Genomic DNA, 19,511 nt, shown 5'->3' on the forward strand with positions numbered 1-19,511 from the left:
TCTTTATTTTTAAAGCCCAATCCGAGGAACCATTTCCCCCTAAAAAGAGAGGTTGGTTTAGTATAGGAGCTCATGAAATGAGGAAAAGAATGAAAAACTCCAACAACAGCGAGCAATAGCAAATGAGGAATACCCAACACCAGGAAACTAGACCATTATGGGAGGAGGAACTTGATAGGCAATTAGCTGATTTCCACATGTTAGCAAATACAGCAGCAGAACCTAATCTCAACCAAATAGCTGAACCACAACTTCTATCCTAATTCTCTAACCAACCCATGGAACCAGAACATATACAGGAGAACCAATTCCCAATCCCGGCATTTGACCCCAATGAGATCCCTAGAATTCCCGCACCAAACCCTATAGAGCAGTATACAACACTGAACCCTTTAGACCCATGGTGGTATGACAACAGGTCAATTCAGGATATATTGGATAGCCTATACCCTTACGGAGAACCCATACCACGTTACCCTGAACCAGTTCCAGCACCATTACTACCCATGAACCAAGAAAATGTGGAAGAAGTTCGCCAATATGGTGAAGAGTTAGTTGAAGAGGGAAATCGGATACGTTAGATAGGAGAGAAACTCGTCTAGAAATATGACGAGCGTGAGATGCAGTTCTAGACAAGCCTATACCTAATATATATATATATATATATATATATATATATATATATATATATATATATATATATATATAAATTATAATGTACTTCAGGGCTTAACCTACATTAACATACATGACAAAAAATATAACATGCGTTATTATCATAGAACGTACGTGATTATAGTCCCATACGTGATTATGTGGTCCCATGCGTGATTATGTGGTCCCATGCATGATTATGTGGTCTCATGCGTGATTATACCCCTGATCCAACGGTTACCATTGTCTCCTACGTGATGTATGATAAGGCTTTTTGTATGTTAACCTTACTCTCTCTCTCTCTCTATCTATATATGGTAAGGTTCATGCGAGAACCACCTTTATTGCAACAACCACGAGAACCAATGTGAACACAACCTAAAATAGCTAAAAAAACCTAACCCCCCCCCCCCAAGTTAAATGCTAAAAACTAAAACCCCCAAAAAAACCTAAAAAAAAAAAAAAAAACCTAACACCCCCCCCCCACCCCAAAAAACTTAAACCCCCCCTCCCCCACCCCCCAAAAACCTAAACCCACCACCCCCACCCCAAGCTAAAATGCGAAAAACTAAAACCCCAAAAAACCTAAAAAAATCTTTAAAAAAATCTAAAAAAAACTAATTTTTTTTTATATTTTTATGTTAAAATCGCTACATTTAGTAGCCAAAAAAATATTAAAAAAAATTTTGTGTGTTTTTTAGCTATTTTTAGACATTTTTGGTTCACATTTGTTCTCGCGGTTCTCGCAATAAAAGGTGGTTCCTAACGGATCTTTATTCTATATGTGTGTGTGTGTGTGTTTTGTTACTTTGATAAAAAAGATCATCAAAATCAACTAAAATAGATAAACTAATATATATATCGATGCATAATTACTAGTACTTAAATTTCAGTTGTAATTTGTAATCGGTGCATATATAGATATATAAAAAGAGTAAGTCGTAATGCTCGACGTTTTTGGTTCAATCTGTTTGAGTGATTGTTTGTGTTAATTTTATTCTGTGATATTAATACCTGATAAATGTTTACAATTCAGATGGACAACAAAGTAAATCAGGAAAACCAGAATAATGATAATAACGGGAACCAAGTGAATAAAAGTGCCATTGAACATATAGTAGCACAAGGAATCATAGATGCCATGACATATATTATCAAGACTATTAAAGAAGCAGAAAATAATAATTCTGTAATTGGAAGTAAACGTGCAACCACTGAACCAAGTCACAGCGTGAATTGTGACATCTTGTAACACCACGTAAAAACGTGTCCAATTATACATAGACACGTGTCCTAAACTCCGGTTATGCGAAAGATTGAGTTTAAGGAACTAAAGTTGAGAACAAGTGAAAATATGCAAACGAAAGGACTAAAAGTGTCAATATGCCAAACTTGGGCCTCTGAATGACCACACGTGAAAGAAATGTTCTTAAATGGGTGATTGATTGGGTATGCGAAGCCGTTTGTGAAAATAATTGGAAGGTTATAAATTACAAGGGTTAAAAGTGTCAATATGTCAATTCTGACCTCTGAGTGGCCTTTTGACAAAACCGAGGCTTCGTAATATTCAAATATACTCTCGAGAATGTGTGATAAAAAATTCACGTGATTCCGAGATCGCTAAGCATGTTTTCTAAACTTTGGGCTAAAAGCGTCAACTTGATGAAACTTGCATTTACAAAGGAATTTAACGAACCTGAGACTAACGAAGTTTGTTTGCACATCCTTGGGCCCCAAGAAATTAACTACAAGGGCCTTGATTGCCAAAAATGAAGTTAAATAGGAGTTTAAACGTTCAGGGACTGAAACTGCCAAGTCTGAAACTTGTTTTACCAGTTCACCCGGTCCAGGCGGCCCGCGTAAGACCCCCCTTAAGTCTTACACGGGGCGCGTCAGACTGCCAGTAACAGAAAATCATGCCAGGTGCGGGTTTAGCCTGTTACACCGCCTTTGCTTCGTTTATAACGACCTAGGGAGCTGTAAGTCGGTCCATTTGAGTAGCTAGGACACCTGGGGTGATCCCAGGGCCTCCTAAAACACCTGGAAGCAATCTAAAATCATGGAAATCACTATATAATGGAGGCTAGTTCATTGTTCTTGACTCACAACTACAACAATTCAAGTTTGGGACTTGCTCTGGAGCTCTCATCAGTAACAAGTGGAGTTCAAGTGTAGAAAAGATTGCTAGGACCATTAGTAAGCTTCTAATTACTTATTTAATTGTTTAATTTAGCTTAATTACTTAAAAGTCAAACTTAGTGCTTAATTAGTTTGACTTTCGTTTTATTTACATGTGGCTTAACCACTGATCAAATTGAAAGTGGTTATGAAACCACATTAATATAGGTGATTAACCCCTGAAAGGGTGTCTCCTAATTATCTCGTTTGACTGGTTAATTGTCGGGTCAAAGTAGTTTGACAAAAAGTCAAACTGGACAGAAATGACAAAAATGATTCTAATTAATAAACCAGAGGTTCTAAATTATATTATAACATTCTAATGACTCGGTAATGACTATTTAAACATATTTTATCAGTCCTAATCCGACAATTAATCGTCTAAGGGCATATTATAACCGAAAGTCACAAAAGCTTGACTTTTGCTTTGACTTTCAGTTCTGACCCATTCAAGCTTATTTCTTCCATGTTTTAAGCTTCCATTAGGACCATATTACATTGTAGTATAACTCTCTGAAGTTATATTGCATGGTGCCTAATCGTTTGTACTTTATGCTCTTGATCGTAATTATGCTAATAAATGCCTAAAACGCCCTTTTTGCATAAAACCAAGATTTTTAGCAATATGAATGAACTAAAACTTTTGCTACTGACATTTAGACATGTCCAGAAAATTTGACATCGGTTTGAGGTTTAGAATGGGAGTTATGCTCAATAGCGTAATTAAGGGACTTCTTAGTAATTAAAAAGCATAATTAGCATAAGGCCCATCTAAACCCGAATTTCGACATCAATCTTTTTACCTACTGATGTTAAATAATATTTTGGGATTTTTAAAGATTTTTATTTGTTTTTAAGCTAAACTTAACATAGGATTATAGCCTAATTTCGGTAATTACCGATTTTACCCTTTTCATGCATAAAATGAGTTTTACATAACTTGTTGAAGCCAAACTTTTTGCTACTGATCCTAAATGATAAATGTATTATTTTGAGCCTTATAAACTGACCAAAATATTAGATTTCTTATTTTTACCATATTAGCCCTTTAAATCGCATATTTAGCGTTTTTAGCACTTAGTATGGGTCAACACTATATTTATCATATAAAACTCATAACCTACTGATGTTTTAAATTAATTTACATAATATTACAGTAAGCTAATATTTTAAACTCAGAAACCTATTTTTAGTCTTTAAAAGCCTATGTAAAAGTACCAAAATGCCCCTATGGTGCATAATTGGTTATAAAAGGTATATTTTCCATATGTTAAGTATCCTACTGATATAACTCAATAAAATACATGTTTTTACAAATCTAATCAGACCTGGAATTCAGTTTTATAAATAAATTCTTTTATAAGCATCAAAATTACCAAAATGCCCTTATGGGACTTATTTTGATTTAAATTGCTTTTTGGGCATAAATGTTAAAATACTACTGATATATTAACATATTTTGAGCATAATAATGATTAAGACCTATTTATAGCTTGTCCGGTTACCCGTTACGCATTTACGCGTTCGGATCGGTTTACGTGACTAGTTTACGTAAAATAGCCGAAACGGGCTTAACCTTGTCATTAAAACCTCATTTTCTAGAATGTGATTAGTTTACCCATATTATACAAGTATTCAAGCTTGTCGGGTCTAAATCACATTCTATCCCGGTTTCCGTTTAATCTACCGGTTAGGTCCGTAAGGTTTTTTTCTAGCTAGTCGGTCTAAGTCTTCGACTTAAGTAAAGACCCGTTAGCATCCTAATAGATAATTAAACCTTCTATACAGATTTATAGCTTCCGGTAAAAAAGTATCTTTCAAGAACCTTAGGAATTTACTGCTACATCAGGTAAATACTTTTAACTTATTTTCCCTATACGGGCTTGGGATACGGTATATTAGTACCGCTTGGTCGGGTATGGGATTATTATGTCGGATTGTGATTTAATAAATCCGCATAACCCGTTTTAATCTGTATTGTTTGATAACATAAACATTTGGGGGTTAACGACCGTGTCCTGGATATCCTTGGCTCATTTAAGTTATTAATGGCCACGACCTATGCACGGGGTGCAGGCATGCACCCGACAGATGCAAATGCTAAATATTAATTTACCCACAAGTTGGGGATAACTCCTTTGTGGGTTCTAAAAGTGGTGAGTCAGTTAATCACGTCCGGCTTACAAACCGGCCCCACATGTATGACAAGCATGTAAAACTGTATACAAGATTTTAATAAGATTGTCCCAAGTTATAAAGGATTTGTGCCTTGTTCATCTAAACCAATTTTCTTAAATGTTTTCAAAACGAGTCAGTTAAATTGTATTTACCAGTGTATACTGACGTATTTTCCTAAAGATTGATTTGACAGGTACTTATCGAAATAGGCTGGAGCTATAGGGTTTGTAGAGGATCTTGCAAATCCCATACATACTCGGAGTCTGTAGTTTTTGTTTCTTTGTACTTTATGATCCGCCTGTGGATCTCATTACATTCCAGTCTGTATTTTTCTTGTACTCGAACATCGACAGACAGTATGGTTTGTAATAGTTTATTTACCCAGCCTTCCGCTGTGCTATATTATTGTGTGTGTTGACAATGATGATATCAACTACGTCACGATACTCCCCACCGGGCCCACCGGTAATACGTGGAATATTGGGGTGTGACAGGTTGGTATCAGAGCCAACATTGAGGGAATTAGACACTAACCTTTTGTGTTTAATCTCAATGACACAATAAGCACATTCCTTAGACTCTCGAGTCTAGGCAAATGACCTAGGGTGCATCTTTATCTTTCCTTTGCTATTATTCTGTTTTGTTTTATTCTATTTTCTTGTTGCAACAGGAAGCTTACCATCATGCCTCCAAGACTAAGAGGACGTGGCAAGGGTCCCATGCGTGGAGGACCGTCAACTGCTGGACCATCTCACAGGCGCACTCCATCGGTGTCTTTTTCCACCTCCGACTCTCGCGATATGTGGGGTCAACCATTCGAGCCGGCATGACACTCAGTCTCGCTTAGCTCTTCGCCATCTTTTCATCCGTCTTTCGGGCCGTTTGCTCAAGACGAGCCCGAACATTCTCATCACTCCCAACAATCTCACCATTCACAGGAGTCTTACCCGTCCCATCACTCTTTGCAATCTCATTCTTTTCACCACTCTGACTCTCCCTACTCCCCAGGACAGTTTAACCCAGCTGACTACGTTAACGACTTTCTCGGCTACAACCCGTTGGGCCCTGAGGACCATTTCTCTCAGGAAATGGAGATGGATGATGACCCTGACCCGGAAATGCAAACAGGAACCCCGGGCCAACCTATCAGCATATCTACTGGGTCTCCGTTTCTAGGATCCCCATATAGTGGACCTGACTCCTTCCAGGAGAGAATGGGTACCTATGATTGGTATTTTACCCCTTCTTCCCATAGCTCTCCAGCCCAACCATCTTTAGAAGATCCTCAACTCCAAGCTGTCTCACCACCACCACTTCCGGTGGAAGAGCCGCCACAGCAGCCACCGCAGCCACCTCCCAAGCCTCCGAGGCGAAGGAGGAATACACGCATGTCCGTACCAGGAGGACCCCGTTTTAGTTCTCCTCGTGGTTCGAGTCCCTATCCCCTTATTCCAGAGGATCCCCAGTTGGGTGGACCCTCAAATGCGGCACCGGAGGCTAATCCTCCGCAAGCTTCTTATGCACCACCTCAGCCGCCTTCGGGATTTGATAATCCCATCCCAACGTACCCAGGTTCTACCGGGTACAATCCTTATGGGGAACCGTCGGGATATCCATTTGGATATGGAACTCACGACCCATATCTTACGGCTGCACAGTATCACCACCTTTATCCTTCTACTTACCCTCCTATACCTCCAACTGACTACCCGACTCAGGGTTATCAGTATCCTCTGTATCATCCACCTCCTCCCCAACAACTACAGCAACAGCATCAAACTCAAGAGATCCTAGAGAGGTTGGATAAGGTTGAACATAAGACCAAGAAGAACAAAGAAAGGCATAACAGCTTTATGAAAGGTCTTGCGAACCTTATCAAGGGGAAAAAGAAGTAGAGGGTTGTTTTGTTTTCTTGTTTGTTGTAATCATGTCCCTGCGTGGACATTTGTTTGATTTCTGTATCAAGTCCCTGCGCGGACTTATTTTCATTTCTGTATGCCCCTGCGCAGGTAGTTATCTTTTTCTAAGTCCCGTTTAGGGCAGTTGTAATTGCTTTCATCGTAATGAAGTTTTAACTTTGGTTTTAAATTGTGTATTTTATTACACCATGTTATTTCCTTTCAATTTATAATTGATCTGCCAAAGAAACTCTTAGAGGTATAACCTAGCCAAAGTATTAATTGGTTATGATGGTACAACCTTTTTAAGATAGCAAATCTCTGTTAACATCTGAAAATATGTTAACATCCTTAGCTGTGCGGTACGAGAAACCACACAAGCTTCCAAAAGGTACTTGGACCCTTCCAAGTCATATAAAGCCAAAATGATCAATACGAATCCTGGCTAGTAAACATCAGTGTGATGTATACACCAAGACATCCATTTGAGATGCATGCTTTAAGCAAAGGTGTAAAATGACAATGAAAGTAAGATTCATAAACTTCTTGTCAAAAAGGCAATGAACTTTGTTCAGACCTTAAAAGATCACTGATTTTTGAGATCGTTAATTAGAATCTCAACTCGTCCTTGTGACAAGCTTCCTAGCTATATAAATGTCCTTCGAGGCAAGTTTAATGATAAGTAAAATGTCTTTTATGACATTGGCAGTTGTGGAATTTCTATCCTTCCCCTGCCCAGTAATAATGCATTTTATTAGCCTTAAGTTATTTTGATTTGAAATGGTCTAAATGGTTTAATACTACCATGACCAATGAATCATCAATGCGATGAATTTATATGTAATTTAAATTATTACTATTGTCTATATTATAGCATCCAGAAATGGCTGGCTCAGACGAAATAAATAGTCATCCAGCACCGGGCAACACCAGAATCAATATTACTGGTGCCGAATTGCAAGCTTTAATCACCGCTGCAGTCTCTCAAGCGGTAGATGCCAAGTTTAAGGAGCCGGGTAATATTCGGTCTCAATCTCATTCGAGAACCCATTCTCAACCACGTACTCACACCCATAAGAAGACTGAGTCCCTACACTCGTCTAACCAAGATAGTATACCTAAGAGGCAGGTTGTCCTCGAACCTACCCCCAGGCATGCTAAAGGTTGCACCTACAAATATTTTGTTTCCTGTAAGCCACGAGACTTTACAGGAGAAAAAGGGGCGATAGATTGTATGAAGTGGTTGGATGAAATGGAAACTGTTATAGATATCAGTGGTTGCGCCAAGGAAGATGTGGTCATGTTTGTTTCTCAGTCCTTTAAGGGTGATGCCCTTACTTGGTGGAAGGCACTTGTACAGTCCACTGGGAAGGTACATTTGTATAATCTTACTTGGGAGAGGTTTGTTGACCTGGTTAAGGACACTTATTGTCCTTAGCATGAAGTGGAGCGCGTAGAGACCGATTTTCTCACCCTCGTGATGAAGGATCTAGACTGTAGGTCCTATGTGACTAGTTTCAACTCTATGTCGAGACTTGTACCCTATTTAGTCACACCAGAGCCCAAGCGCATTACGTGTTTTATAGGTGGTCTAGCCCCTGAAGTTAAGGGGCGTTAAGGCTTCAAAGCCAACCACCTATAGGTCTGCTGTGGACCTATCATTATCCCTCACTTTGGATATCGTGAGGAGTAGGGCGAAGAAAACTTCTGAAGAAGGGAAGAGAAAGAGAGAGGACGATCAATCCTCTCAGTCGAACAAGAAAGGAAAAGGGAACTCTGGTTCCAAGAAAGGGCAGACTGGTGATAAGCCCAGGTGTAAAACTTGCCATAAAAGGCATTTTGGAAAGTGCAACCGGGACCCACAGGCTAAACCGTGTGGGATCTGCAAGAAGAAGGGGCACAAATCGGTTGAGTGCCGGAACATTAAGGATGCAACCTGTTACGGTTGCAATGAAAAGGGGCATATCAAGACAAATTGCCCCAAGAATGCGAAGAATCCTGAAGAGGCTAAGAAGAACAATGCCCGAGTGTTCCAAATGCAGGCACGGGAAGCGGTGACCGATGATAACGTCATAACAGATACCTTCCTCATCAATAATATTTATGCTAGAGTCTTATTTGATTCCGGTGCTGATAAGTCCTTTGTAGATCATAAGTTTTGTAAGCTTTTGAATTTTCCTATTAAGACTCTAGACATAAATTATGAGGTAGAACTCGTTGATGGTACCTTAGAATCCGCCACAACTCTTCTTGATGGATGTTCCATATCCATTAAGAACCATTCTATCCCGCTGTCCCTCCTGCCAATGAAATTGGCTGGTTTTGATATAGTTTTAGGCATGGATTGGTTATCGCATAACCAAGCCCAAATTTCCTGTGACAAAAAGCTTATCATTATCAGAACCCCCTCCGGTGAATCAGTCACTATCCAAGGAGACACACAATATGGGTTGCCAAGCAACGTGTCCATTCTTAAAGTAACCCAGTGTTTGAAAGGTGGATGTGTCATTTACATGGCACAAATGACGGTGAATGATCCAAAGCCGAAGATTGAGGACATTCCAATTATTTCAGAGTATCCTGATGTCTTTCCTGACGAGTTACCTGGATTACCTCCTGAGAGGCAAGTAGAATTCAGGATCGACATTCTACCTGGATCTGCGCCTATTGCACGAGCTCCGTATCGTTTAGCGCCTACCGAAATGAAAGAGCTCAGAACTCAACTGGATGAGTTATTGGAAAAAGGTTTCATTCAGCCCAGCTCTTCGCCTTGGGGAGCTCCAATCTTGTTTGTGAAAAAGAAAGACGGATCAATGCGTTTATGCATTGATTATCGTGAACTGAATAAGGTAACGATCAAGAATCGTCATCCTTTACCCAGGATCGATGACTTGTTTGATCAACTCCAAGGAGCGAGTTACTTCTCAAAGATAGATTTGAGATCTGGGTACCATCAACTCAAAGTCCAAACAGAAGATGTTCCGAAAACAGCATTCAGAACGAGGTATGGACACTTCGAGTTCTTAGTGATACCTTTTGGGCTCACTAATGCGCCTGCAGCATTCATGGACCTCATGAATAGAGTCTGCAAACCATACTTAGATAAGTTTGTCATTGTCTTTATAGACGACATACTTATATACTCTCGTAGCCATGCGGAGCATGAGAAACACCTTCGGTGTATCTTAGGACTACTTCGATAGGAGAAGTTGTATGCCAAATTATCCAAGGGTGAATTTTGGCTTCGTAAGGTCCAGTTTCTTGGACATGTGGTCAGTGAATACGGTATTCAAGTAGATCCTGCCAAAGTAGAGGCTGTAATGAATTGGGAAGCACCTAAGACACCTACGGAAATTCGCAGCTTTCTAGGTTTAGCAGGATATTATAGAAGATTCATTGAGAACTTCTCAAGAATAGCAGCACCATTGACTTCCTTGACCCGTAAGAATGTGAAATTTGTCTGGGGCCCAAGCAGCAGGAATCTTTTGAGACTTTAAAGCAAAGATTAAGCAACGCTCCGGTTTTGTCATTACCGGAAGGAGTTGAAGACTTTGTTGTTTACTGTGATGCTTCACACACCGGTACGGGGCGTGTACTTATGCAGCGGGGCAATGTAATTGCCTATGCATCGCGACAGCTAAAGGTGCATGAAAAGAACTACACTACTCATGATTTAGAATTGGGTGCTGTAGTATTCGCACTAAAGTTGTGGAGACACTATTTGTATGGAACAAAGTGTGTAATCTATTCGGATCACAAAAGTCTCCAGCATTTGTTCAACCAGAAAGAACTCAATATGAGACAACGTCGTTGGATGGAAACGTTAAATGATTATGATTGCGAGATTCGCTACCATCCCGGTAAGGCGAATGTGGTTGCAGATGCTTTAAGCCGGAAGGAAAGAGTTAAGCCGATTAGGATCAAAGCAAAAAGCATTGAGTTGAAGAATAATTTGAATGAAAGGCTGTTGGCTGCACAAAAAGATGTTGTATTGGAAGATAATCTTCCAAATGAAAAGTTAGGTGTAACTGCTGAACAGTTAACACCTGGAAGGGATGGAATTCTTAGAATGAATGGCAGAATTTGGGTTCCTATTCAAGGAGGACTTCGGGATGTGATCCTTCAGGAAGTCCACAATTCCAAGTATTCAGTTCACCCGGGAGGTGACAAGATGTATCAAGACTTAAAGGCAAATTATTGGTGGATAGGTTTGAAGAAATCTATTGCCACCCATGTAGCTAAGTGCCTGACATGTGCTCAGATTAAAGCTGAACATCAAAAGCCATCAGGTCTTCTACAACAGCCGGAACTTCCCACTTGGAAATGGGAAATGGTAACCATGGATTTCATCACCAAGTTACCTAAAACAAGGCACGAAAATGACACTATATGGGTTATAGTCAATAGACTGACGAAATCAGCTCATTTCTTGCCCATCAAGGAGACTCATAGCTCCGACAAGTTAGCCCAGTTGTATTTTGATAAGATTGTAGCTCTTCATGGGGTACCGGTGGCTATTATCTCTGATAGAGATACTAGATACACCTCTCACTTTTGGAAAAGTTTCCAACAATCTTTGGGCACTAGTTTGAATTTTAGTACTGCTTACCATCCCCAGACTGATGGTCAGAGTGAGCGTACTATTCAAACTTTGGAAGACATGCTTCGTGCATGTGTTATTGACTTGGGTGGTAGTTGGGATGACCACCTGCCATTGATTGAATTTTCCTATAACAATAGTTATCATACCAGCATTCAGGCTGTGCCTTTCGAGGCATTATATGGTAGGAAATGCAGAACGCCTGTCTGTTGGGCAGAAGTAGGAGAAGCTCAGATATCAGGACCAGATATAGTCCTTGAAACGACGGATAAAATTTTCCAAATTCGAGATCGCCTAAAAGCTGCCAGGGATAGGCAGAAAAGCTATGTTGACATGAGGCGAAAGCCTCTAAAGTTTGAAGTAGGTGATAACGTGTTATTAAAAGTGTCACCCTAGAAAGGTGTGATGCGTTTTGGTAAAAAGGGGAAGCTGAGCCCCAGATATATCGGACCATTCGAGATCCTCGAATGTGTTGGCAGTGTAGCATATAGGCTAAGACTGCCAGAGGAGCTGAGTGGAATTCATGATGTGTTCCACGTTTGTAATCTCAAGAAATGTTTAGCCGATGAATCTTTAGCTATGTCTCATAAAGACGTACAAGTTGATAAAAGCTTGAAATTCATTGAGAAGCCTATAGCAATTGAGGATCGGCAAGTCAAGAAGCTCCGAAGAAAGTACGTACCGATAGTAAAGGTTAAATGGGACGCTCGTAGAGGTCCCGAATATACGTGGGAAGTTGAGTCCACTATGAAACAGAAGTACCCTCACTTGTTCCAGTAAATCTCAGGGTCGATATTTCTTTTAAGGGGGTGAGGATGTAACACCACGTAAAAACGTGTCCAATTATACATAGACACGTGTCCTAAACTCCGGTTATGCGAAAGATTGAGTTTAAGGGACTAAACTTGAGAACAAGTGAAAATATGCAAACGAAAGGACTAAAAGTGTCAATATGCCAAACTTGGGCCTCTGAATGACCACACGTGAAAGAAATGTTCTTAAATGGGTGATTGATTGGGTATGCGAAGCCGTTTGTGAAAATAATTGGAAGGTTATAAATTACAAGGGTTAAAAGTGTCAATATGTCAATTCTGACCTCTGAGTGGCCTTTTGACAAAACCGAGGCTTCGTAATATTCAAATATACTCTCGAGAATGTGTGATAAAAATTTCACGTGATTCCGAGATCGCTAAGCATGTTTTCTAAACTTTGGGCTAAAAGCGTCAACTTGATGAAACTTGCATTTACAAAGGAATTTAACGAACCTGAGACTAACGAAGTTTGTTTGCACATCCTTGGGCCCCAAGAAATTAACTACAAGGGCCTTGATTGCCAAAAATGAAGTTAAATAGGAGTTTAAACGTTCAGGGACTGAAACTGCCAAGTCTGAAACTTGTTTTACCAGTTCACCCGGTCCAGGCGGCCCGCGTAAGACCCCCCTTAAGTCTTACGCGGGGCGTGTCAGACTGCCAGTAACAGAAAATCATGCCAGGTGCGGGTTTAGCCTTTTACACCGCCTTTGCTTCGTTTATAACGACCTAGGGAGCTGTAAGTCGGTCCATTTGAGTAGCTAGGACACCTGGGGTGATCCCAGGGCCTCCTAAAACACCTGGAAGCAATCTAAAATCATGGAAATCACTATATAATGGAGGCTAGTTCATTGTTCTTGACTCACAACTACAACAATTCAAGTTTGGGACTTGCTCTGGAGCTCTCATCAGTAACAAGTGGAGTTCAAGTGTAGAAAGGATTGCTAGGACCATTAGTAAGCTTCTAATTACTTATTTAATTGTTTAATTTAGCTTAATTACTTAAAAGTCAAACTTAGTGCTTAATTAGCTTGACTTTCATTTTATTTACATGTGGCTTAACCACTGATCAAATTGAAAGTGGTTATGAAACCACATTAGTATAGGTGATTAACCCCTGAAAGGGTGTCTCCTAATTATCTCGTTTGACTGGTTAATTGTCGGGTCAAAGTAGTTTGACAAAAAGTCAAACTGGACAGAAATGACAAAAATGATTCTAATTAATAAACCAGAGGTTCTAAATTATATTATAACATTCTAATGACTCGGTAATGACTATTTAAACATATTTTATCAGTCCTAATCCGACAATTAATCGTCTAAGGGCAGATTATAACCGAAAGTCACAAAAGCTTGACTTTTGCTTTGACTTTCAGTTCTGACCCATTCAAGCTTATTTCTTCCATGTTTTAAGCTTCCATTAGGACCATATTACATTGTAGTATAACTCTCTGAAGTTATATTGCATGGTGCCTAATCGTTTGTACTTTATGCTCTTGATCGTAATTATGCTCATAAATGCCTAAAACGCCCTTTTTGCATAAAACCAAGATTTGTAGCAATATGAATGAACTAAAACCTTTGCTACTGACATTTAGACATATCCCGAAAATTTGACATCAGTTTGAGGTTTAGAATGAGAGTTATGCTCAATAGCGTAATTAAGGGACTTCTTAGTAATTAAAAAGCGTAATTAGCATAAGGCCCATCTAAACCCGAATTTCGACACCAATCTTTTTACCTACTGATGTTAAATAATATTTTGGGATTTTTGAAGATTTTTATTTATTTTTAAGCTGAACTTAACATAGGATTATAGCCTAATTTCGGTAATTACCGATTTTACCCTTTTCATGCATAAAATGAGTTTTACATAACTTTTTGAAGCCAAACTTTTTGCTACTGATCCTAAATGATAAATGTATTATTTTGAGCCTTATAAACTAACCAAAATATCAGATTTCCTATTTTTACCATATTAGCCCTTTAAATCGCATATTTAGCGTTTTTAGCACTTAGTATGGGTCAACACTATATTTATCATATAAAACTCATAACCTACTGATGTTTTAAATTAATTTACATAATATTACAGTAAGCTAATATTTTAAACTCAGAAACCTATTTTTAGTCTTTAAAAGCCTATGTAAAATTACCAAAATGCCCCTATGGTGCATAATTGGTTATAAAAGGTATATTTTCCATATGTTTAGTATCCTACTGATATAACTCAATAAAATACATGTTTTTACAAATCTAATCAGACCTGGAACTCAGTTTTATAAATAAATTCTTTTGTAAGCATCAAAATTACCAAAATGCCCTTATGGGACTTATTTTGATTTAAATTGCTTTTTGGGCATAAATGTTGATATACTACTGATATATTAACATATTTTGAGCATAATAATGATTGAGACCTGTTTATAGCTTGTCCGGTTACCCGTTATGCATTTACGCATTCGGATTGGTTTACGTGACTAGTTTACGTAAAATAGCCGAAACGGGCTTAACCTTGTCATTAAAACCTCATTTTCCAGAATATGTTTAGTTTACCCATATTATACAAGTATTCAAGCTTGTCGGGTCTAAATCACATTCTATCCCGGTTTCCGTTTAATCTATCGGTTAGATCCGTAAGGTTTCTTTCTAGCTAGTCGGTCTAAGTCTTCGACTTAAGTAAAGACCCGTTAGCATCCTAATAGATAATTAAACCTTCTATACAGATTTATAGCTTTCGGTAAAAAAGTATCTTTCAAGAACCATAGGAATTTACTGCTACATCAGGTAAATACTTTTAACTTATTTTCCCTATACGGGCTTGGGATACGGTATATTAATACCGCTTGGTCGGGTATGGGATTATTATGTCGGATTGTGATTTAATAAATCCGCATAACCCGTTTTAATCTGTATTGTTTGATAACATAAACATTTGGGGGTTAACGACCGTGTCCTGGATATCCTTGGCTCATTTAAGTTATTATTGGCCACGACCTATGCACGGGGTGCAGGCATGCACCCGACAGATGCAAATGCTAAATATTAATTTACCCACAAGTTGGGGATAACTCCTTTGTGGATTCTAAAAGTGGTGAGTCAGTTAATCACATCCGGCTTACAAACCGGCCCCACATGTATGACAAGCATGTAAAACTGTATACAAGATTTTAATAAGATTGTCCCAAGTTATAAAGGATTTGTGCCTTGTGCATCTAAACCAATTTTCTTAAATGTTTTCAAAACGAGTCAGTTAAATTGTATTTACCAGTGTATACTGACGTATTTTCCTAAAGATTGATTTGACATGTACTTATCGAAATAGGCTGGAGCTATAGGGTGTTGTAGAGGATCTTGCAAATCCCATAGATACCCGGAGTCTGTAGTTTTTGTTTCTTTGTACTTTATGATCCGCCTGTGGATCTCATTACATTCCAGTCTATATTTTTCTTGTACTCGAACATCGACAGACAGTATGGTTTGTAATAGTTTATTTACCCAGCCTTCCGCTGTGCTATATTATTGTGTGTGTTGACAATGATGATATCAACTACGTCAGGATACTCCCCACCGGGCCCACCGGTAATACGTGGAATATTTGGGTGTGACACATCTGTGCCTCCACGGCCATCAAACAAATACCAAATCAATGAAATATTGTATTTCATACTTGGGATTTGTATAAATATGTGTATCATTTGCACATATCAATTCTTGTTTGACTTCAAGCTTTAAATCGCTTTCTTGGAAGTTATACGCGAACTAATGCATAAACGTAATCAGTTTAACACGAAAAACACTTCGGAATAGTGAAATAGGCTTAACATACCTTAAATAACCTTCTCATAAATTAGAAATAAGTTTCGGATGGTTTGGTGTGTCGAAAACAAGTTTGTTCGATCGCAGGGACTATTTGTGTCAAACTGTGAAACTATACCGATTTGTATATTAACGAACATTCAGGAACTTGATCATAAGTTAAACATACCCTAAATATCCTTTACATGGCTTGGGAATAGGCTTTGAGGGGTTCGGTATGCTGAAATAAACTTATTTGATCAATAGGGACTAAAAGCGTCAAAAAGTGCATAAGTTTGTATTTTTGCGCATATCTTACGTTCTGAATATATCCGGACACCCAAAAATTTATGTAATCATTAAAATATTTTATTTTAGTGATTGGCATGATAAAATTCCATTCGTCGCTCAATTTGGATCGCTTTTGCGTTCGTTACGACTTCCGTCAAAATTAACCGAACCACGCGATCATACGACCAAACGAACCGACATCCGAGATGTTTTTGAGCATGTTTTGAGTGCCCTATACTTTAACTCCATTTTAGAGCCTTGAAATGGGGTTAACGGGGCTTAAACGTGTCAAATATGCATCGAAAACCAAGTTTTAGGCTTGCAGGGGCTAAAACTGAAATTTTGTCAAACTTCTTAGGCGGCCCACGTAAGCCTAAACCCATTTCTTACGCGGCCCGCGAGAGCCCATCAGACAGAAACATTGAATCTGGTCATTTAGCTCGATTTTGATGGTTTTGAACAATGGTTTTCAATGCTATGGATTGGTTTGTGTGGAGAACAAGTCCCCCAATCATTCTCTAACACTTGCATGGCCTAGATCATTTCCTCTTCTCCAAGAAATGATCTTAACGGTTTTGCGAAAACTATATAAAGGCCATGCTTTCATTCCTTGTTCCTCATATTTGATCTGAGATTTCTCTAAGTGGTTGTGATATTTTACTTCCTATCTGAGAAAACTTGGAATCAAATCTATTTGAACCCTTTGTAAGTCCTCTTTCATTCTTTTATTTCTTTCCTAGCTCGAAAGTCAAACATTGTTTGACTTTCAGCTTTGACCACGAGTTGGTAAACAAGAAGTTCGTTTGAGCTTCGCAACGTGAGCGTAATCACGATGGTTATAGTTCTTAGTGACTATACCTACTGATTACCACGTTGACTAGGCGTAGTGACGAGTCGTAGTTTCGGTCAAAAGGCGCATTTAAGCGTATTTTGCAACCAAACTACTCTTGGTATCAAAACACTTTGTCTTGATATCAAAACCTGTTTTCTAACTTAGTTAAGCATGTTTTAACATGCTTAGCTCGTCACTTTTAGTTTAATGCTTGTTTAGAGTCGTAAGTCAAGCAGTCTAAACCACCGCTTAGACTTCCGAACTCAACCCGTTTGGTCGATCATTAGGATCCGACCAAGCACGTTTAGTGACCATAGTTGCATAGGGAATAACCTTCCGAGATTATACCTTATGGTCAACCTTCCGAGATTATACCTTACGGTCACCTAGTTTAAGTAGTTGTATGATAGGTAGTTTATATGCCTTAGGTAAATTACCAACCGCCCTTTTCATGCATAATTGGATTTTAAGCATATGTAACCTAAACTTTTGTCACTTAACTGATTATACAACATATTTAAACATGTTTAGGCATATAATACTTGTCATAGGACTAGTTAGATGTCTCGAACGCGCGTTTGCGCGAACGACGCGTTAAAGTAGCGTAAGCTACCTTAATGGGTCGTAACGGGTCGAAAGCACTTAGGTTAGGTTTCGATTTAGTATGTAGGCATTGTTAAACCATGTCATATGAGTTCCAATAACTCATTTGGTTTACAAGACCTCATCCTATCCGATCTTCCGACTTAGGTCTGGTTTATTTATATAGTTATTAGGTTGCCGATTGGTTCCATGCTCCCTCTAGTTTTGCTTGGTTGTTGTTCAAAGACCACTAAGTATTCTCAAGTGAGTACATAGTTCCCCTATTTTACTGTTTTCAATTGTTTTGGGGTGATTCATATGTGTTAAATGATTTCAATGTTTTAACGATGGTTTTTTTTTTTTGAAAACGATTGAAATGGTTTATATTAAATTAATAACGATTTTGATAAAGTGAACAAACTTGCTGGTTGAAATTACATAACGAATAACATTCATTAGTTTTGGCCAAACCGACCAGTATTAGGTTATGGTACCATAGGATCTGACAAATCCCGTTATCAGACTGCACCCATGGTTATGTGTGGGTTAGGTGGGTAGCGACCGAATCTGTGATTGTTAATTTACCCTTTGGTGGTTTATTAATGCGAAAGGCGAGATAGTCGAGTCATGAAGGTTTGAATGTTATTAGCGAGATGACCAAAAGTAGTTTCACTATTAAAACGAGTTAAACGATTTTGGGAGAAGTTAAACGATTTGAAACGACTTAAACGAGATAAACGATTGGTTTTGGGTTGTGATTAGATAATGGGACAGGGGTAGCATGATAAAAGCATGGTAGATACGCCGCTGGTACATCTTATATATAATTGCTCTTATCATATTACATTTTGTGTCATTATTTGGCTCACTGGGGAAACGATTTTAAAATGATGTCACACAACGAGGTTTTTGAAATAATATAAACCATACAAGTTTTATTAACGAGTTTTTACGAGATGTTTTACAATTTGATTAAATAAATGATTTGGGTTAAGAATCATGGCTACGAGATTTTATAAATTATAACGAACTTGATTTGAGTTGGTTAATTATGTCGCAATACTATATTTTTCAAAACAAGGTTTTAGTTAAGTATTGCAACATGTAAACTAGCCATGAATCCAACACTCTCATAAAACCTATGTACTCGCCAGCATTTCTTTGATGACTTTGTTTTCACATATGTTTCAGGTATTGTTGAATGGTGTTGATTGCTAGGATGCATACTCACATAGGACTGGACGAGGCCTTAGTGACTTAGTAACAATAATAGACTATGTTTAACTTGTTTCTTAAATCTCAAGACGATGTAAATGTTTAATGTTTAATAAAACAAAACTTCAAATTTCCGTGTGTTTTGAAACAATGATTCTCTTACATCACTCCCCGATGTTTCCGCCACGATTTGTTGTTTTATCGTGGTCGGGGTGTGACAGAAAAGTTTATCAGAGCTCATGGTTATAGGGCATTAGGTTATTAGTAATGCTTTGACCTAGTCTATAACCTTCCTAGGACCCTAACACAAGATTCTTGTGTTTAGATCTTAAAACAATACCGTCACCTATCCTTAGGTGATAACCATAACGAGAACACAATAACAAATCCACTTCGAAAATTAATCATCTGTTCTAGGATGATTGATTACTAGGTTTTGAACCCTCTATTATAAGGTTTTGAACCCTTCCAGTTTG

The 19,511-nt window shown here is 38.5% G+C and overlaps 1 protein-coding gene across 1 annotated transcript; it reads left to right on the plus strand.

Annotated features, from left to right (window-relative positions):
* Positions 1-278: 278 nt before the first annotated feature.
* LOC110907262 (proline-rich proteoglycan 2-like) lies at positions 279-6,905 on the plus strand. Its single transcript, XM_022152269.1, has 3 exons — positions 279-550; positions 5,681-5,834; positions 5,949-6,905. Exons 1-3 carry the CDS (start codon positions 279-281, stop codon positions 6,903-6,905), a joined length of 1,383 nt encoding a protein of 460 aa, XP_022007961.1.
* Positions 6,906-19,511: the final 12,606 nt, after the last annotated feature.

The sequence above is a fragment of the Helianthus annuus genome, chromosome 14 (assembly GCF_002127325.2).
Source record: "Helianthus annuus cultivar XRQ/B chromosome 14, HanXRQr2.0-SUNRISE, whole genome shotgun sequence".
NCBI lineage: Eukaryota > Viridiplantae > Streptophyta > Magnoliopsida > Asterales > Asteraceae > Helianthus > Helianthus annuus.